Source organism: Fulmarus glacialis, unplaced genomic scaffold, assembly GCF_000690835.1.
Source record: "Fulmarus glacialis isolate BGI_N327 unplaced genomic scaffold, ASM69083v1 scaffold11654, whole genome shotgun sequence".
NCBI classification, from domain to species: domain Eukaryota; kingdom Metazoa; phylum Chordata; class Aves; order Procellariiformes; family Procellariidae; genus Fulmarus; species Fulmarus glacialis.
Window position 1 is genome coordinate 459 of NW_009209953.1, and position 17,705 is coordinate 18,163.

At 39.5% G+C, this 17,705-nt stretch overlaps 1 protein-coding gene across 2 annotated transcripts in view; it reads left to right on the forward strand.

Moving 5' to 3' along the window:
* PRPSAP2 (phosphoribosyl pyrophosphate synthetase-associated protein 2) overlaps positions 1-15,643 on the forward strand; it is a 16,047-nt gene extending 404 nt beyond the window's left edge. Inside the window, exons 2-12 of one of the 2 annotated variants that reach the window (XM_009577011.1) lie at positions 2,233-2,352; positions 2,933-3,083; positions 4,263-4,315; positions 4,433-4,499; positions 5,507-5,679; positions 6,646-6,761; positions 10,353-10,411; positions 12,788-12,933; positions 13,662-13,732; positions 14,402-14,548; positions 14,969-15,643. In XM_009577011.1, the coding sequence (XP_009575306.1) occupies positions 2,965-3,083; positions 4,263-4,315; positions 4,433-4,499; positions 5,507-5,679; positions 6,646-6,761; positions 10,353-10,411; positions 12,788-12,933; positions 13,662-13,732; positions 14,402-14,548; positions 14,969-15,127 (1,110 nt within the window). In that variant the 5' untranslated portion in view covers positions 2,233-2,352; positions 2,933-2,964 and the 3' untranslated portion in view covers positions 15,128-15,643. Of the gene's footprint in view, positions 1-2,232; positions 2,353-2,932; positions 3,084-4,262; positions 4,316-4,432; positions 4,500-5,506; positions 5,680-6,645; positions 6,762-10,352; positions 10,412-12,787; positions 12,934-13,661; positions 13,733-14,401; positions 14,549-14,968 lie in introns of those variants that run through there. The other variant, XM_009577012.1, reaches the window with a different exon arrangement.
* The last annotated feature ends 2,062 nt before the right edge of the window (positions 15,644-17,705 follow it).

Sequence of the window (17,705 nt, forward strand, 5' to 3'; positions counted from 1 at the left end):
TCCGTCAGCCCTACAGGTGAAGGGGAACGGCGTGCTCGCTTCCACGCTGGGGGATGCGGCGTGCCCAGGCCTCTCCCCTGAGAGGAGGGAAGGGATCCTCAGGTATCCTGGGGTGCCTGGGCGGGCTTCCTCTCTGAGGGCGTGTGTATCCCACCTGGAGCAGCTGAAGGACTTGTAGGGAGGTGTGGGTTGGAAGGGTCGACCCTCTGCCGTTTAGCCCAGGGGGATAGGTTAGTGTGGAGGGCTCTTCTGGGGCTATCTCTTCCCCGTGGGGAGATGGGCGAGAGGGTTCAGTTTTCTTCCAGCCCATGGGTATCAATTCTTCAATACCGTGGTTATTCCCAGACAATTATTCCTGCCTCTGTTGCTTTCTGTGTGGACATGCTCAATTCGTGGTGTAAAGCCAGTGGGAGTAGGGCGTCATGTGTACCCAGTCCAGTAATTGTTGTGTTCATCGTGATGTGTCTGTGTAATTGTGTGCAGCCCAAAAGAAAAGGTAGGAGTTTGCAGGCTGCAGCCTACTTTGGTACATGTGTTCTCCCAAATCTGATGCAGGCTTGGAAGATTTGTCCGCCTCTAGCCAGAGGGTTATGGTCTCACATACCCTTGTGGAGTCATGTCTTTACACATTTAATAAAGTTTTGTGACCTCGTTGTTATCCCAACACCAGTTTCAAGGTTGATACATCAATATTACTGTACAAATGCAACTTCCCCCCACCACACACACACCGTAGCCCACTTGTTGCTGCTGAAGTACATCCACAAGAAAATCGTTGACCTATGGTTATGTGAAGAGCTATGTTCAGTGTTGCTTGTGAATATGTCAGTATTTTGTTGTGCTGTAAAATGCACCCTGAACAGTAATAAGGAACCAACAACTCTTGTCTTTCAGCAGATCTCTTAACTCTCATGTCCCTAATCCATGGAGCAAAGAAGGTAACGCAATTGGAAAAAAACCCTGTGTCTTCAAAATATCTGAATACTTTTAGTAACATTGAAAGTTGTTCCCATCTAATCACACAAGCAGGGTGCTTTCAGGTGGTGTTCTGAGATCTAAAAGCATTTCTGGTACATGCTCGCTTTGTTGGATTTAAGATGCATCTTTAACACTGTTACGAATATTTGACAGGTGATGGCCATTAGTTAACAGCTGGGAGTTACAGAGAGTAAGTGTGCAGCAGAACAAAGGAAGAAACACTAGCTAAGAAGTAGGTTTTTAATTCTTAAATTGTTGGGTACTTAGTTTGGGAGGGATATAGGGATATAGTTGAGCTTTAGACTCGATGTCTGTAACCATACTGCCTTCTAGGATTTTTTTTTTTTAATCATCTTGTCTGAAAGCAAAGGCTGAAAAGGGTGGGGTCTTGCTTTGGTGATGTAGGGGGGCACGCCAGGTTCCAGTAGAGTTGAAACATCTGGGCATTCAAATTCTGTTGCTGAAGTTGTTGCTACTTTTGCTCTCTTTCTGCACATTTTGGAAGTTTTGATGACAGGCAGGTTTTCATTCACAGTGATTGAGCATAGCACAGCCTCTTCATGAAGAGGTTTGTTGTCAGGAAGTTCCTGATTTCACTTTGGCTCTTAGTTGAGAATGAATCAGGTACAGTTTCTGTGATGAGGTCAAACTGAGCAAGCGTGTGTGTAGTTGCAAAGGTGGGCTGGACGAGTTTCTTTATAGAGCTAGCCAGCTGTTCCTGTGAGTATGAAAACTGTTGTTTTAATTTTAGATGCTGTTTTGTAGTACTTAATAGTTGATATACCATCATTTTTTTGTAACAAATTAAGTGTGACTATTAGATAATTACATTTCTCAGCAGGGAGTTGTTTACCAGGAGAGAAGTTACTAATTTATCCTAACTTCTGTTTACTTTATTCTGAATTATGCCACTCGTATTTGGTATTTTCAGTCCCCTACGCAATGCTGAAATGGTTAATGAAGGATTGAACTATTTATACAGCAGAAGTGATGTGTTGAAGCCTAGGATTTTTTGAGTTGAATGCTACTTCAGTCTATCAGTGGCTGCTGGTCAATGTGATTTTTTTTTTTTTCTTTAATTTGAACAAAATGTTATAGCAGAAGAAGTCACGAAAACGTAATGTTACAAAGAAGAATAAAAAGTGTCAGGATGGAATCCCATCAAATCCTTGGCAGGATTAGTGGTTTGTGCCTTTATTTGGGAAAAAAAAATTGTACAGATTTCCTCTTGATATTTTTCTTCTGTTTTCACAGGAGAAATATTAGTATCGAAGAATGACAACAACTGCTTCACCAAGTGGATGCATTGTGCAAGAGATCATTATTTACAGCTACCAGCTTTATTGAACTCTTCCTTACATTTCACCCTTATTTGTAAGTTTATTATTTATTGCAAAGTGGTGAAAAGGTATGCAACCATAGAAATAGACTCTTCTAGGCATTTTTAGCAAGGAGCTCTGTTTAGCTCAATTTTACCTCTGCCTGGCTTTGTGATCTTGAAAAGGTCAGTAAACGTTGCTCAGTTCTGGAAAATGAACTGGACAAGCTGATGGAAAGGAGAATCTGTGTTACTAGATGACAGCCTGAGGAAAACATTTAAAAAAAGAAAAAAAAAAACCAAGAAAAAACCTGTTGAAGTTAGGAGGTTGTCTAGGGGGATCTTTGGAGAGCTCCGAGGAAGCATTCTGCTGGAGGGTATGTAAAGCTCCAGGGGAGGATAAGGAAAGCAAGGCAGGCTGAAACCCTGTTCTTTGTGCCATCTCGTTAGGTATGCTGAGCTAGGTCAGTAAAGGGTATGGCTTGTGGGTCACAACGTACTGTTAAAGTGGTTATAACGAATATTAAGGATGCTGAAAAATACAGACTTACGGGAAACTCTTCACTCTCTAAACAGAGAAAATTTGTTTCTTTTTTGTTTTTGATGTGGCTTTAACAGACCTTTGATCTCTTGCAGTCTTTTAGAAGCGGAAAAACAACTTAGGTTTGATGTTTTGTGTGCCATCAACTGAAGTTGGGGCCATCATGAATATAACCAAGGGTGGACTGGTGCTGTTTTCAGCTAATTCCAATTCGTCATGCATGGAACTATCGAAGAGGATTGCTGAGTAAGTAAAATCCTGCAGGGCAGCTTAGGATCTTGGGGTTATTGTGACGGGACTTACTTTACTGAAGACTGATTTCTCTGTTAAAGGAAAGTTACATAGGAAAACTGCCATGGTTTGCAAGAACATCTAGTGCACTGTATTACTCAGCATATTCCAACAGATCAATAACAAAATAACTTGTGTTTAAATTGTTCGGTGGTAGGTTGTGATTGGCTGCAGTATGTTGTAGGGAACATGTGGGAAAATTAATGTTTGGATAGTGTTAAATTATCACGGCAGAAGTTTTTATCATTTTCTCGTTCTCCTTGTAGCAGAGTTTTCTTGGACGGCAAAGCTGCGTCGATCCTGCTCGCTGTATATTTTAGATGGGACATTTGTTTAGCTTTAAGTGCATGAATAGCTTCAGCAGAACTTTTACAACTCAAGGAAATTCTTAATCATGCTACTATAGCAGTACTAGGATGCATAACATTACCAGGAGTATTGCACATGATGGGTTTCTTCCTGAGGTTTATGTACCCAAAGTTAGATAGAAAGAGGAGGAGAAAGGAGAGTGCAAAGGAGTTGAAGTTATGCATTGCAAAGACTTGGACATAAATGCATAGCATACTTGGTTGTCTCCTTTTTTTTTTTTTTTTTTTTTTAAGTGATGGGGGTTTGTGCTACTACTGAGGTGGAATAGACACAGCAGACATTAGTCTTCCATTATTCATCGAATAGAGGTTGCTAGTGTTTCCGATGCACGCTAGATTGACATTTTTTCTATATAGAAGAATGATTTTACCGTGGTCTTTCAAACATTGTGCACGTTTATGTTGCCATGTATATACATACATATATAGCAACATATGTATAATGTATATAGAAATATGTATTAAAAATTAGAAATTGTTACATAATTTAGTAATAAAGCATTATTTTTTTCTGTTGCTTGTTCTTCTGAGCTTGACTTGAAAATGAGTTCAGCTTAGCCTGCAGTGCAGCTTCTGGAAATTGTAAATGCTTTGTTAAGAGATTTCCACTGTAATTACTCGTTTTATGGTTTGGGGTTTTCTTTTCTTGGTTTTCTCCTGTGAAATACAGCTTTTTCAGTAACTATTGCATTGTATGGGCTTTGCATTTGTTTTGTCCTTCATTTTCCCATATTGACTTCTATTTTTCTTTTTTCTGCTCCTGCAGGCGCTTAGGAGTTGAGATGGGGAAGGTTCAGGTTTATCAAGAGCCGAACAGAGGTGAGCATTTAATTGGCAAAACTGGAAACTTACCTACCTATGATGTATTAGCTATTCTTTTCTTAGACTCTATGGAGTTTTGCTATTGCAAGTATTACATATTTCTCTTCTTGGCAGAAACAAGAGTGCAGATTCAGGAGTCTGTGAGAGGAAAGGATGTATTTATCATCCAAACAGTTTCAAAGTGAGTAACTGTTTAAAGACACTGTGCTAGCATTTTGACATGGACTGTCCATAAGAATGCTTCTGTTGTAATTTTTCTTCCCATTTTATGTATATTATACAGTATAATAAGCTTAGATTAACTAGATAGAGGCTTTTCTTTGTGGGTTTTTTGTTGTTATTGTTTTTGGGGGTTTTTGATACGCGCACAAAGAAAACTTCAGTGTAAGCTAACCTCTGTTATTTTCATTTTCAGTGAATATGTCAATGAAACTTTCCCCTTGGTCCCTGCATTCTTTTGTTAAATGCATTCTTTTGCTCATGTCATTCTCTATAAATTCTTCCCTTTTCAGCTACCCCGTCTCCAGCACCGTTACAGAGTTCTAAATGTAGGAGGAGCATTTCCTAGGCAATGTGTCCCATGATTCAGAAAACAACTTTTTTTTTTTAATGTGAAAAGAACTTTACAAATGCTAAGACCTTTTTTCTAACGGCAACAGAAATAGAAGGTCTCTTAGTTCATGACCAGTTCTCATCTAAAAACAAAAGTCTTCTCAATGTTTTCATTTATGGCAGAAGATAAGATGGTAATTGTTAAATATTTCGGCTGCTGTTGGCTTGAACAATAGAGGAATACGTTGTAAAGTCTGAAACTTTTTAAAAAAAAAAAACAACTTACCTATATAGAAAAATATATCTATTTTGTTCTGTGCACAATAGAAATATATGTTGGAGATAAATTATGGACTACTTTGTTACAGCAACATGCTGTGTTACTAAAGGCCTGAAAATGGTTTAACAAAAACTGCTGAATTGCCTAAAAAAGCCCAAGTGAAATTCTAGTGAAGGATTAAGATGCTGGGTCCAGGGCACTTGCTGTCCTGAGGTGCACAGCTGGATTCGTAGTGAAGATCGCTCAGTCACCATACTCTGCTACCCTGGAGTGAAATCCCTGGCGTGGGTATAGATATTGTGTTGAGTACAGGATTTTTGTGCACGAGATACAGAACTAGATGCTTCTCGTTCCAGGGATGTGAATACTACGATCATGGAACTCCTGATCATGGTGTACGCCTGTAAAACCTCCTGTGCCAAAAGCATTATTGGAGTGATTCCTTACTTCCCGTACAGCAAACAGTGCAAAATGAGGAAAAGGGGCTCCATTGTCTCTAAATTACTGGCATCAATGATGTGCAAAGCTGGTAAGAATGCAGTTTATTATGAAATAGTCAGGGCAATGGGGGCTCCTGCTATCAGCTTTCAGGTTTAGAGAGGTCTGTGCATAAGCTGGGACTCTGTTTAAAAATAACTGCCAAGTCTTTCATGAGTTTAAAACCACATAGAAAGGAAAATGTAATTAGAAATGTTTCCAAATGATGAGTTCATAAAAAACCCAAACTTGTAACAGCCGTTTTACGTTGTGTCCTACTGAGCTGGCAAAATGAGTCTGCTGGACTCTGCTGCTTTGGGCCATGGTATCTATCTCTCATAATGCTGTTCTTTGCCTTTCTAACACTCTCAAACAGTTGTGCTTTGTCATTTCTAGCCTGTTTTTTACCTGTTGGATGAATGTGCTTTGTATTTGTCCTTTACATTTGAGATGTGGGAGAATGAGTTTATTAATTTTCACAACCTTCAACACATTTTCTTTTCTGCTCCTTTGTTTTTGCTCCTGTCCCTGGGAAAAACGCGCAGTTACAATGAACACAGTGTGATCTCGTTTCTTATTTTGAGAGAAATGTTTGGATGATTAGGATTTGGGCCCATTTTTCAGAGTTCAGAACTAACGTTAGCTGTTCCGGGGTCTTGCTGTAGGGCATAGGACAATTTATCTTATTAGTGCTTCCATTTTGTCACATGTTGAATGGAGAAAGATCTTACCTGCCTCAGTGTGGCACTACTGAGTCAATTATGTAGAGTGTTCTGAGGTTATTTTTAAAAGGACACTGTAGAAATCATGAAACATCATAATGCTGGTGTACTTAAGAGGGACATAGTTAATATGCTACATACTTTTCACTAGATATTCTTGTTCTAATGCAGCCTAGAGATTTTATTCTGGACAAACTTCAGTGAAACTTACCAGAGAAATAAAGAGTATGTCTGTTGTTCTCTCTTACTTTTCTTGATGTGCTTCTCCGTATGTCTTTTTATTTTTTTTTTAAAAGGACTAACTCATCTTATTACCATGGATTTACATCAGAAGGAAATACAGGGCTTCTTCAATATTCCAGTTGATAACTTGAGAGCATCTCCATTTTTACTACAGTACATCCAAGAAGAGGTGAGGAAGGCCTGCTATTACAGTTGCTTTTTTAAATTATTTTTTGTCATGTCTCAAGGCTTCTGAAACAAATTCCTCTGAAAAGACTAACTCTTCAAACAGAATTTTAAACGGGGAAAGGTCATGTTGGGGTAGGGCATGGTGTTGGGGCAGTTGGTTCTTTTCTTCCCCACAGGCTTAAGTTTTCATGAAGAGCTGGCATTTTCTTATCCGTGCAGTGATGCCGTTCTGTCTTCTTAGATATATTCCCCTAACTAGTATTAAAAAAAAAGGATTTTCTTGCTCTTGATATCCTCTTCCTTTCCTATTTCCAGTTTCCTTGACATTTATAGGATGGACTGCTTGTGTAGGTGTAATTTATATCGCATTATGAAAACACTTTGGAAGCTAAGTTGTAAACTATGAGAGAGCCTATTGATCGTACTCTGAGAGTAAGAACAGATGACTTCTTGTGTGGAAATCTTCACCTGCTGTTTGTTCAGCATGTCTTGACTTGAGGAGCTCAATTTCTGATGTTCTGTGCGTCCATTTCTCCATCTTGTTTTTATAAGTGCTTTGAGAAGTGCTACTGGTAGATTCATATATACAAATTGTGCAAATGATAATTGTGGGTATGAGATGGATATTATGCTTCTGACTAACGATAATTTGAAATAAAGCAAATGCTTTCTTCCTGGTGAGAGAGAAGGTTTAGCTCATTCTTACTTTTGAATCCAAGCTATTTCCTTTTATAGAGGTATGAATGCCTCAATTTAAAAAAAAAACAACAAACAAACCAAAACAAAACCCCCAAAAAACCAAAACCAAACCAATATGATTTTGTTATGACAGTGTTAAAATCTGTTTGGGGAATCAGTTACCATTTGAATCTATCGTTATCATTTCATTTGGTAATAGAGTCAAAGGGGATGATAGTACAAAACACCAGGCTCTGGCTTTGTCACAGTCATTCATCTTGTATACCAGAAGAGAAGTATTGCACACTGTAAGCACTTCATAAGTTAAAAAAAGAAAAAAAAAAAAAAGGAAAACCAAATATGCAGACACAAGACAAGTTGTGCCTTTATATGTTGCTTGAATGTATGGATTATGGTTGATCACAAGATTGTGTTCCTGGTTTAGTCTTGAAGCACATTTTGATACGTGAGCTCTTAATGGTTTGCAAAGAATTGTTGCAGCTTTGAGTCTGGCACTGCTGTGCAGTCTAACAAATTAACATTTGTAGAGATTTGCTGAAGTATGTGTAGAGAGGTCTTAAAAGATACTTCCAGTTTTTCATTTCTTCATTCCTCTGCTTGTCTATGAGATGACTTGCTAAAACTAGAGTTGACTGAATGTGTCTGATCACATGGGATCTATATTGGCAGGTACCTTCACTAGCCAGGTCATCTGTAGTATCTTTTCTTAAAAGTTTTATCCAGTGCTGCTCAGGAGGAATTTAGTGTTCATCTCAAGTTCAAGGTGGCAGCAGCTTGCTGTATATCCTGCACTGTGAATGCCAAAGCATGAAAAATGTTTCAAATGGGAGTTGTAATGGGCTAGGGGTATATTGAGTAGCATGAAATAGAGTCCAGCTTGAAAAGAATGGAGGTCACTTAAAAAGCATTTAACTGAAAGTTAAGAGGATGAAGGCTTGTAGTTGTTCCCTGTCGGGAATTTATGCATAGGTGTGAAGAGAATTACTTGGTGTTCTGGGATGAAGACAGTCCAATCAGTGAAATTAATGTGGTATAAGAAGGATTTGGTGATCTTCCTTTGTATGCCTAGCAAATGTTAACTGCTTAGTGTCTTCTCTCTTTCCTATGCGTACATGTTAATCTTAGAGTGACGTAACTCCTGTTACAGGGAGTTGTTGATGTCTTACTATGTTTTGGATGACACTTCTGGCTTTCTGACTTCATTTTTAAAGAGCTGAGAACAAATTTGATGATTTGGCAGGGGAAAAATGAGGCAATGATGTCTGAACAAGATCAAAGCCTTTGCTATGTCAAGTGACAGGCCCTGCCTTGTCCATACCTTCCATCATGTTAATCTTTGTAGCCTGTTGTATAACTAAGTGTTTGTAAAGGACAGAACATGCTGAATTCTCAGCATTACAGGTGGAGTTATAGCATCGCGGATTATTAACGTTGCCTGACACGTCCTCAGAAAAGCTCTTGTTTTCAGTTGGTTAGGCCCATGTCCAAATTCAGAACTTAATTTTTTCTTTCCCATGCCTGTTTCAGGTAGAGTGCTTTTGGAAATATTCAGCCAGTGTGGTTTGTATGTTTGAGGATAAGATTGTTGAAGAACTTAGAATCCTTGCTTGTATTTGAAAAAAACAAAGTATTTCTATGCTCTGGAACTGATGTTTTGACATCTGACAGCAAGGCGATGAACCGCATGCCAGGGTATCATCCCCCCAGATTTGTGAAATTACAACTGTGACAGATCAATTTGCGGGTATTTAGTAAAGAGTCTTCCGTCCCTTAACATTGGGATTCTGAGGATTGGATCTGCTCTGTAGGACTGTGCTTGCTATCGCAGCTGAGAGTGGCTGTGGACTACATTACGGCAACTGATAGAAGGACAGACAGGTTCTCTGTATGCTGCTCTCTGTGGCAGACAGATCGTTCCAGGGCAGCACAGTGAAGGAAAATGCTGAGTTTGCAAGGAAGGGGGGTAAGAAGAGATCTTAGAGGGAGCACAGATTGCTGTTGGAAAGGAGGACTGGAAGTGTGAATGGAATGCTCAAGAAGCTATGGACAAGGCAAGATGAGTCTGATGCGGAGTCACTGTTTGCAGGGAAAATGGAGACCAGGATAAGCAACTTTTGAGAGATGGGGACTAAAATGCTGGCTAAGTGGAGAGAGAGAGTCTGGGATGAAAAGCCAGTATGAGAATGGGGCAGAGCAGGGGCAGCAAACTTTGGAGTAGATGGTGCTTGTGAAGACTGACTGAAGTACCCATCAGACCTCAAAATGAAACCCAGGCTCCTTGGCCTTACCACTTTGCTGCTGTTGGCATTTGCAGCAGCATCCTCTAGCATTGATCTGCATAGAAGACGGTTTGCAGCATTATTAGACTGTGACTCCAGGATCAGTGCAGTGAGTGCAGAATTTTTATCCCTTTTGATGGTCCATATGAAGAGTCAGTATGATGCGATGGAGAGGCGTTACTTTTTTTGGTGTACTCTGAAATCAGTAGGAAATAGATGAAATGCTATGTTTTCAAGCGATTGAAGACTGCCATTTGCACACACAAGACAATTTAAGTTGAACAGGAAACTTTAATTTTGATGGTTTCCTGTTTCTTTTAACACTTGTCTGTGTAGCCCTGATGTTCTTCTAAAGCAGTTACTTTTGTGTAATCTGTACTATAACATGGTGTTTGTGAAAGGTACAGTTCTAAGTTAATATCTGAATTTTCTAAATACCTGTTTTTACTGAGCTGTGAACTCTGATCATGTACCGTGGATTCTTGAGGTTGCTTTCTTAGGTAAAATGTTCGATGCTTAAAATTCTTCTGGCAAAATAAAGTTCTCTCATTCTTACTGAGTTTAAATTTGTCTAAAGATATGAAGTAGACATTGCTATCTGTTATTTACTACAGATACCAGACTACAGGAATGCTGTAATTGTGGCCAAATCACCTGCGTCTGCAAAGAGGTGGGTAAGATCTGCTCTCTTGTGTTAGAGCAGGAAATCTCTATCGTGATTTTGTTCTTAGGATCAAGTGAAGGACAGGTATCCAATAATTAGAAGATGCAGCCTTCAAATCCCTTCCAATTCTGCTTTGTCAGATATGTAGTTTTTACATCATCGCTATAATTATAATAAATCTAAGGAGAGTAAAAAACAAACAAAAGGATGAAGTAAATCAATACAGTGCTTAGGATAAAGAAGGTATTTAATCATATTATGTTTGTGTGCATTTACATTATAAATTGTAAATGAAGAAAAATGGCTGGAAGTACAACACCATTAATCCAAAGTAATTGCTTAACGTGGTCATAACTTAGAACATGGTTGATCAGATCCTAAATACAGATGATACAGATCCTAAATACATCTAGCATGGTGAAACAGGATTTGATGTTTGAGGCGATTTTGATTGTGAAGTCCTTGTTGGCTGAACGACTGTTCTTAATCCATGAAGCTCTTTGGTTGACTGTTCCTAAACTCTTGGGAATTACACTGCTCTCAGCAGGTGGTATAAGAATTGGACAGTGGTTTAAGAGACGCTGTATTTGCTGTGGTGACAAACTAATAGTTTGTTGAAAAGTTGTCTAGACTTTTATGCCAAGGAATCACGATACTCTTTATAAGAAAGGTTTTTGTTATTCTATATAGCAAATCAGAAATGCTTTGATTTGTAGAAGTATAGTGAGGGGAACCACTCTTTCATCTTTGTTTTCCAGCAGTACTTTTTATGTGATTTCTTTTTGTTTTGGCCAGTTACGTTACATTTGCTTGTCTTTGGCCGTTTCTTTTACTTGGTGTCAGTATTGCCTCTTGGGAGTAGGCAGACATTTGTTGAAGTTTTCATGCTCATCAAGTAATTGTGCATGCCAGCAAATAGTCTACACATACCTTTAACTGATCAGACAGATAAGTTGCACACGTAACCGATTTGTGTAGGAGAGGATCCCAGAGCTGTATGGTTTAGCTTCTTCATGTGTACATGTGAGCATTGAAGAGCAGTATTTGAAGAGGTACATTGTATTTGGAAAAGGGTGATTGACTGCTTCAGCCTAATCGAGGAGAACGCTTTTCAGATGAATGTCTACTTGTGGAAGAGAATCTTTGCTTGATGAAGTTCAGAATGTTTCTGTGGTTTCTGAGCTCACTGGAAAATGAATAAATCATTTCACTGTTACTTTGAACTTTATTCAGTTTAACATTGCATTTTAAAGTAATTATTATGGTTTTGTTGATAGGATTATGCCTTCAAAGTCATAACTCTTAATGTTTGGAATCCTGATTTATCTGTAGCTGACTACTTGAAAAAATACCTAACTGTATGATAACCACAGGGCAGAAGATTCTTCATTTTTAATTAACTGAGCATCACGATGGGCAAATTATTCTCTGGACTTGGAGTTGTTTGGATAGTGAAACAAGGCTTAAGCATAAAGGAGGTGATTCAGGCCACAGGTCTTAGATGCTAATGTTAGAACAAAGTGACTCACTCTGGACGTGTCAGTCTCACTTTGACCAGAAGGAGACTAGGTCACTGGCTTAGGCTAGATACCGAACTCTTGGGTGTGCAAGGTAAGGTAGGATGAATCCACTAATTTTTATTTGCTGCTTCCAGCATCTGGGATACAAGCACTGTCTGTGAAATTCCTATTTTCCTGACTCTGTTTTCCCCACTCCCCCAGCTAACCATACACCTCTTTACATAAATTTCTCATTTTAGTTAAAGGAATACTGCATGATGAAGGAACTTTTTGTAATCATGTCAAAATCCAGGCTGTTTAACTTTTGAAGAGTGGTTTGTCAGGCAAAATGGTCATCTGGATTCTCTTTTCTGTAGGATATCTAAGGTTATGTGTCAGAAGGTCAGGGATATTGTCTTTATTTAGTGCATATCTTGCTAAAAATAAATAGGTGAACACTTGCTTTCTGTTTCCATGTGAATATTTTTTTCCCTATTAAATGTAGACAATCCAGACATCTAGGCTGTTCTTGGTTACTGTTGGGTGAGACCTGCTAAAGCATGGGATCTCAAGAATGCTGAAGGCTAGGAAATGTGTTTTTGACTGTTGGGCAAAACAGAAGGGAGTTACCAGAATTGTGCGACTTGCAGCATTTATCCTGCTGCTTCAAGGCCAGTTTGGGTACTTTCAAGGTTATTCTGACTCTCACAAGCCTGGTGAAAACAAGAGACTAAGGGGCAAGTGGTTCCTTCTATGTGTTTTCCTAAAATTTTAGGATCATTCCATTTTTCCTCTGAAACATTAGAAATAAAATGGAAATAGATTAGGATTGTATGTATGTGAATTATTTTAACTTTAATGTATTGCTATTTTTTTTTAACCCTTTCCCATCATTTGCTGAGCGCTTACGGTTGGGAATTGCTGTGATTCATGGGGAGGCTCAAGATGCTGAGTCTGACATGGTGGATGGTCGACACTCACCACCTACAGCCAAAAATGTAGCTGCTATTCATCCCAGTTTGGAGATACCCAGTAAGTAAGTTTGTGTGTGAAAGTGTTCACCTATCATTTTTTGTGGTTTTGGGGGATGGGGCTGGCAGTGATGGACCATCAAAAGGAGTAGGGGGGAAAAAAAGATTCCTTTTTCATGCTCTTTGTCCATGGTTTTAGTGCCAGGCCGTACATGGGGTCTGTCCCCTTGTAGGAGGGGCTGTGTCATTACAGGTAATCAGAAGAGCCCCTGGCAGAGAGGCCCCACTTTTTTGCCATTTACTTTTTCTGTTGGAATTTTTCTGGGGGACAGAGCTAATAAGCTGAGCTGACACTGGGTTTGAGTGTAGCTCTATGTCATGGACCTTGACAGAGTAACCTTGCTGAATGCGGATGTGATCTATAGCTGCACCAGCAAAACTTCATTGCATAAACCCAGCTTGGATCTTAGTAGGGTGATTGAACTGGTTGTGTCTGCAAGCCACTCTATTCTCTGTAGTAAAATTAAGAATTAATTGAATTGGTTAAGAATTTGGGTGTAAATGAATGTAGTTAATACTTTGGCTTAGCTTAAAAAAAATCATTTCTGTCTTAAAATCCTGCTTTTTTCCCCCAGTAGTGCTGTGGTGGTTGAAATAGTTGTTGCTTCACTTCTGTCTGTAACAGTGGTTACCCATGCAAAGCAGACATTTCCACACTTGAAGTAAATTGTATAAACTTTCTCTTCCTTTCTCCTTTCTACCTCTCTAAAAAAATTTGCCATTAATCAGTGCTGATTCCCAAGGAAAAACCACCCATCACAGTTGTCGGAGATGTAGGAGGAAGAATAGCTATCATCGTGGTAAGTAAGATGCCATAGCTTGTGATAAATTATATTAAATGTGTTAAAGTTGGAGAAACCAAGTAGATTTTCTGCTGTATCGGCAACTAAACTTTGGTTGATGGTGGGCTTTGATACTGTACTTTTTATACCATGAGGCAGTATTCTGCACACTTACTGAAGCTGACTACGTGAACTATGAAGTGGTCTGTGCTGAAAAGCAGCACTTGGACCTTGTTTCCATGAATAGGCCAGATAAAATTCTGTTCCAAGTGCTTGCCTCTGAAGGTGGGGAGTTTCAGGTGGTGCTGATACATCAGATGTTGGGAAAATCACCATGTTTCTATTCTGTGAGTTTAGAAATGCCAGTGAAGTAGGTATGATGCAGTGTTATGGTTTCTCTAAATGGAAAAGGTCAATTTTCTGTTGGTTTGGTATTTGAATGAATGTCAGCTGTCTTGGCTTTTCCCTCTTCCCTCATGGAGCAATCCCTCTGTTCCTTCATGTTGCAGTAGTTTTGGACACTCTGCTTTTCCGCTCTTTCGCACTTTCAGGTGTCTGAAGAACAGCATCAATAAAAATGTCCATTTTGCATTGGCTGTGAACTGTTAACGCTTGAAAAAGATGTGATGTCAGTCTGGGTGTGCTGTGTTGATCTGTCTGAGGACATGGTGAATCTTATTTTGACAGGATGACATTATAGATGACGTTGACAGCTTTCTTGCTGCAGCTGAGACCCTCAAGGAAAGGGGGGCTTATAAGATCTTTGTAATGGCCACACATGGGCTGCTATCTTCAGATGCTCCCAGGCTGATAGAGGAATCTGCAATCGATGAAGTAAGCATGGATTCTGAATTTCTGATCAAATGATTTTGTTTTTTTTAAGCAAGCAATTTTCTCCTGACTTGATTCTTAAAATATACTGGCATTAAGAATTTAGCTGGGAGGTTCCTGGGTTCAGGCTTTCTTACTGTGGAATTGTATGCTAGAATACTAGCATCTACGCATCCTTAAACTATAGCAATGGGAAACTAGGGAGGCAGTGAGATGATGGACTTGCCAGTATTAGCAGACTTTTACCTTCAGTGTGAGGGATATATTTGTACCTTCCTTTGGACCTGCATGGCAGAATGAAAGGGAGGAAGGACAGTGCCATTAGTATCCATGGATACGTGGACATTCTGTTTTGCAGCTCTAATATGAGAGGTGGAAAACATAATGGAGCTACGACTTTCTGATCATTTTGTCTTTCTGTAGGTGGTTGTTACAAACACAATTCCACATGAAATACAAAAACTCCAGTGCCCTAAAATCAAGACTGTGGATATCAGCATGATCCTCTCAGAAGCTATTCGCAGGATCCATAACGGGGAGTCCATGTCGTACCTTTTCAGAAATATAGGACTGGATGATTAATGCTTTTTATTCTAAAGAAACATCCCGGGCCAAACTGGAAGCGAACAGATAATGAGCTGTGAAGCATCGTACTTACCTTAATATTTCTATTGAGCCACTTTTTGTTTTCTCTTGGTTTAAGTATCAAGGTAGAACAGTTTTTAAGAGCTATTTTTTTCTTTGCAGGGTTTTTTTTGGGGGGGTGGGTGGGGAATAAACATTTTACAAAAACACTGTTCTAGTTGCTTTAGGTTAGTTGCACTATATACATGATTGAAAAAACCCACAAAACACTTGAGGCAAGAATTTGGCTTCTAAATTAAGCATTCCTTTTCCAAAGCTGCTTGCTACAAGTGCTTTAAAAGATAATAAGATGAAGTGACTGTATAATATTTGCATTTTAAAAGCCAAAAAGGTTGTACTGTTGTATGCAGTTAAGTGATTTTGTAGGAGTGCTTTTATAGAAAAGCATATGAAATATGCACCTGTATTTATTTTCTGCGACGAAGAATAAAGATTTGTTTTGTGTGAGCTTTCTAAAAATGTTCATGTACTAGTCACTTGTCTTCTAACGTGTGTCCCCTTAAAAATGATTTGCAGGTGTTACGTTACTGAAAGAAATCAAGAGGTGAATCAATTCTTTTATGCTAATGTGTTACTTTGGAACATGAACAGGATTCAGGCTTCTTGGCAGTAAGGAGAATAACATGTGTTTTGCTTGTTGTTACAGCAAAACACCTGCAGCCGAGGAGGAGAGGCTGCTTTTCCCTAATACGGATACTCATTGTCATTTTTCACGCTGTCTGCTGCTGAGCAGTCTTGTAAAACACAAAATACAACCTTTCACTATCCGCTTGCAGGTGCTATCACAAATGTTTGTAGATTGGTTGTAATTTGGCAGTTACAGTGCACTTCCAGTGTGCTGCCTTGCTTCAGGGAACATGGGAGGGAGCTAAATCTATGGCTGGATGTCAAGGAACAACAGGGAGTTGGGAATATTGTGGGAGGCAGAGGTTCCAGCTGGTAAAATCCAAATCAGCTCATCACTGGTTTTTCAGAGGATCGTACCGTGGCCTGAATGTATGGATGGGCTAAAAAATACGGCCATAGTGCAGAGCTTAACTTGTTCAGGTTGGTTTTCCCAACCATCCTTGGGTACACGTGTGTGGAATGGCCGGCCAGCTGCCACACTGTGAGCTTCCAGTCTCAGAGACTGGAAGTTCCTGCTTGTTGCAGAGAAAGCAGTGGTGGAATTAATGAGCATATGGGGGTTGTTTGGTCTAAATCTCTCTCCATCAGAATGTCCTACAAATGAGTATAAAACTTTTGGCATGTTCAAAACCATAACTGAAAATTAACCTTTGTTGACGCCGTTTCTCTCTGCTTGAGACAAACTTCCGAGGGCTTTGGGAGGTTCATTTGCTTTTAAGGATAAAAACAGGTTTTTTTCCTTCCCTTGTCTGTCTTGGCACAGCACTGGGAACAATGGAGGCCTGAGACTAGAAGACCTAGATATTGCTGAAAGATCTACAGTACTTGATCTTGTTGGTACACTCAGCAAGTCAGATGGTGATTTCATTTAAGCAACTGCACATTTCTGTTCAGATAATGCTGTTGTTCATTCTGTGAGCTTATTTTGCATAAGATTATTCTGTTTGGTTTTGGAGCCGTGTCCAGAGAGGTACATTCTGTCTCTATGAAATGACAAAATGCAACCCTGTTCCTGGTTGTACTTTAATGACAGTAGGTTATTAAACAGTTCAGCAATGTTAATAGATACACCAAGCTGACGTATTAACACTTATATGTGCTTTGAATGTGTTAATGCAGGTTGAATTCCAGTTGAGCTTGGGTGCCTCACGGCTGTTTCAAAGAGAGGAGAAATACTCTGTCCTGTCTCGGTGATGGGCATATTAGTTGCAGTGTATTTATTTTATTAGTGAAACCTTGTGATACGTGGTTGGAAAGTGTGCTGCCACTTGAAAATGAGCCAGCGAAGCACTCAGTGCAAAACCCAGTATGGTTACTAAATACCCAAAACCATTAAAATCAAAGGTGGTTGCCTGCTGCTTGTTTTGTGTTGACCTTTGGAGGAATAGCTTCATGTCTTCTGTGAGCGTTTCTGCTGGTTGGCCCTCGCTGGCATACTGAGGCTCCACCTCGGACGGTCACGTAACTCCTGTGTTTGGTCATTGCTTTAGCATGTAGAAAACTCCCAACTTTGCCTAGTTTCGTGCAGTGCAATTATTGTATTGATTAGAACTTGGGAATTTGGGAACAGTTGCCATCGTAAGACCGGATTGCTGGTCCTTTGGCTTTTTGTAGTACTGGAGTGGTTGAAAGGGAGCAAAGCACGTGCAACTTCACTCAGACATTTTTCATACCCGTTTCATTACAGCATGTAACTGCAAAGCTACCTAAACTCCGCGTGCTTTTCCCAGAAGCAAAAATATCAGATAACCAGAAATGCCAGCTATTCTTAGGGGCGTTTCTCTGGGATCCTTCAAATGTAAAGAACACTTTAAAAACCCTGCTTCATTCAGCAATTTCTACAGTAATTAACTAGTCAGAAGATCATGCGAATTCTTTCCAGACTTAG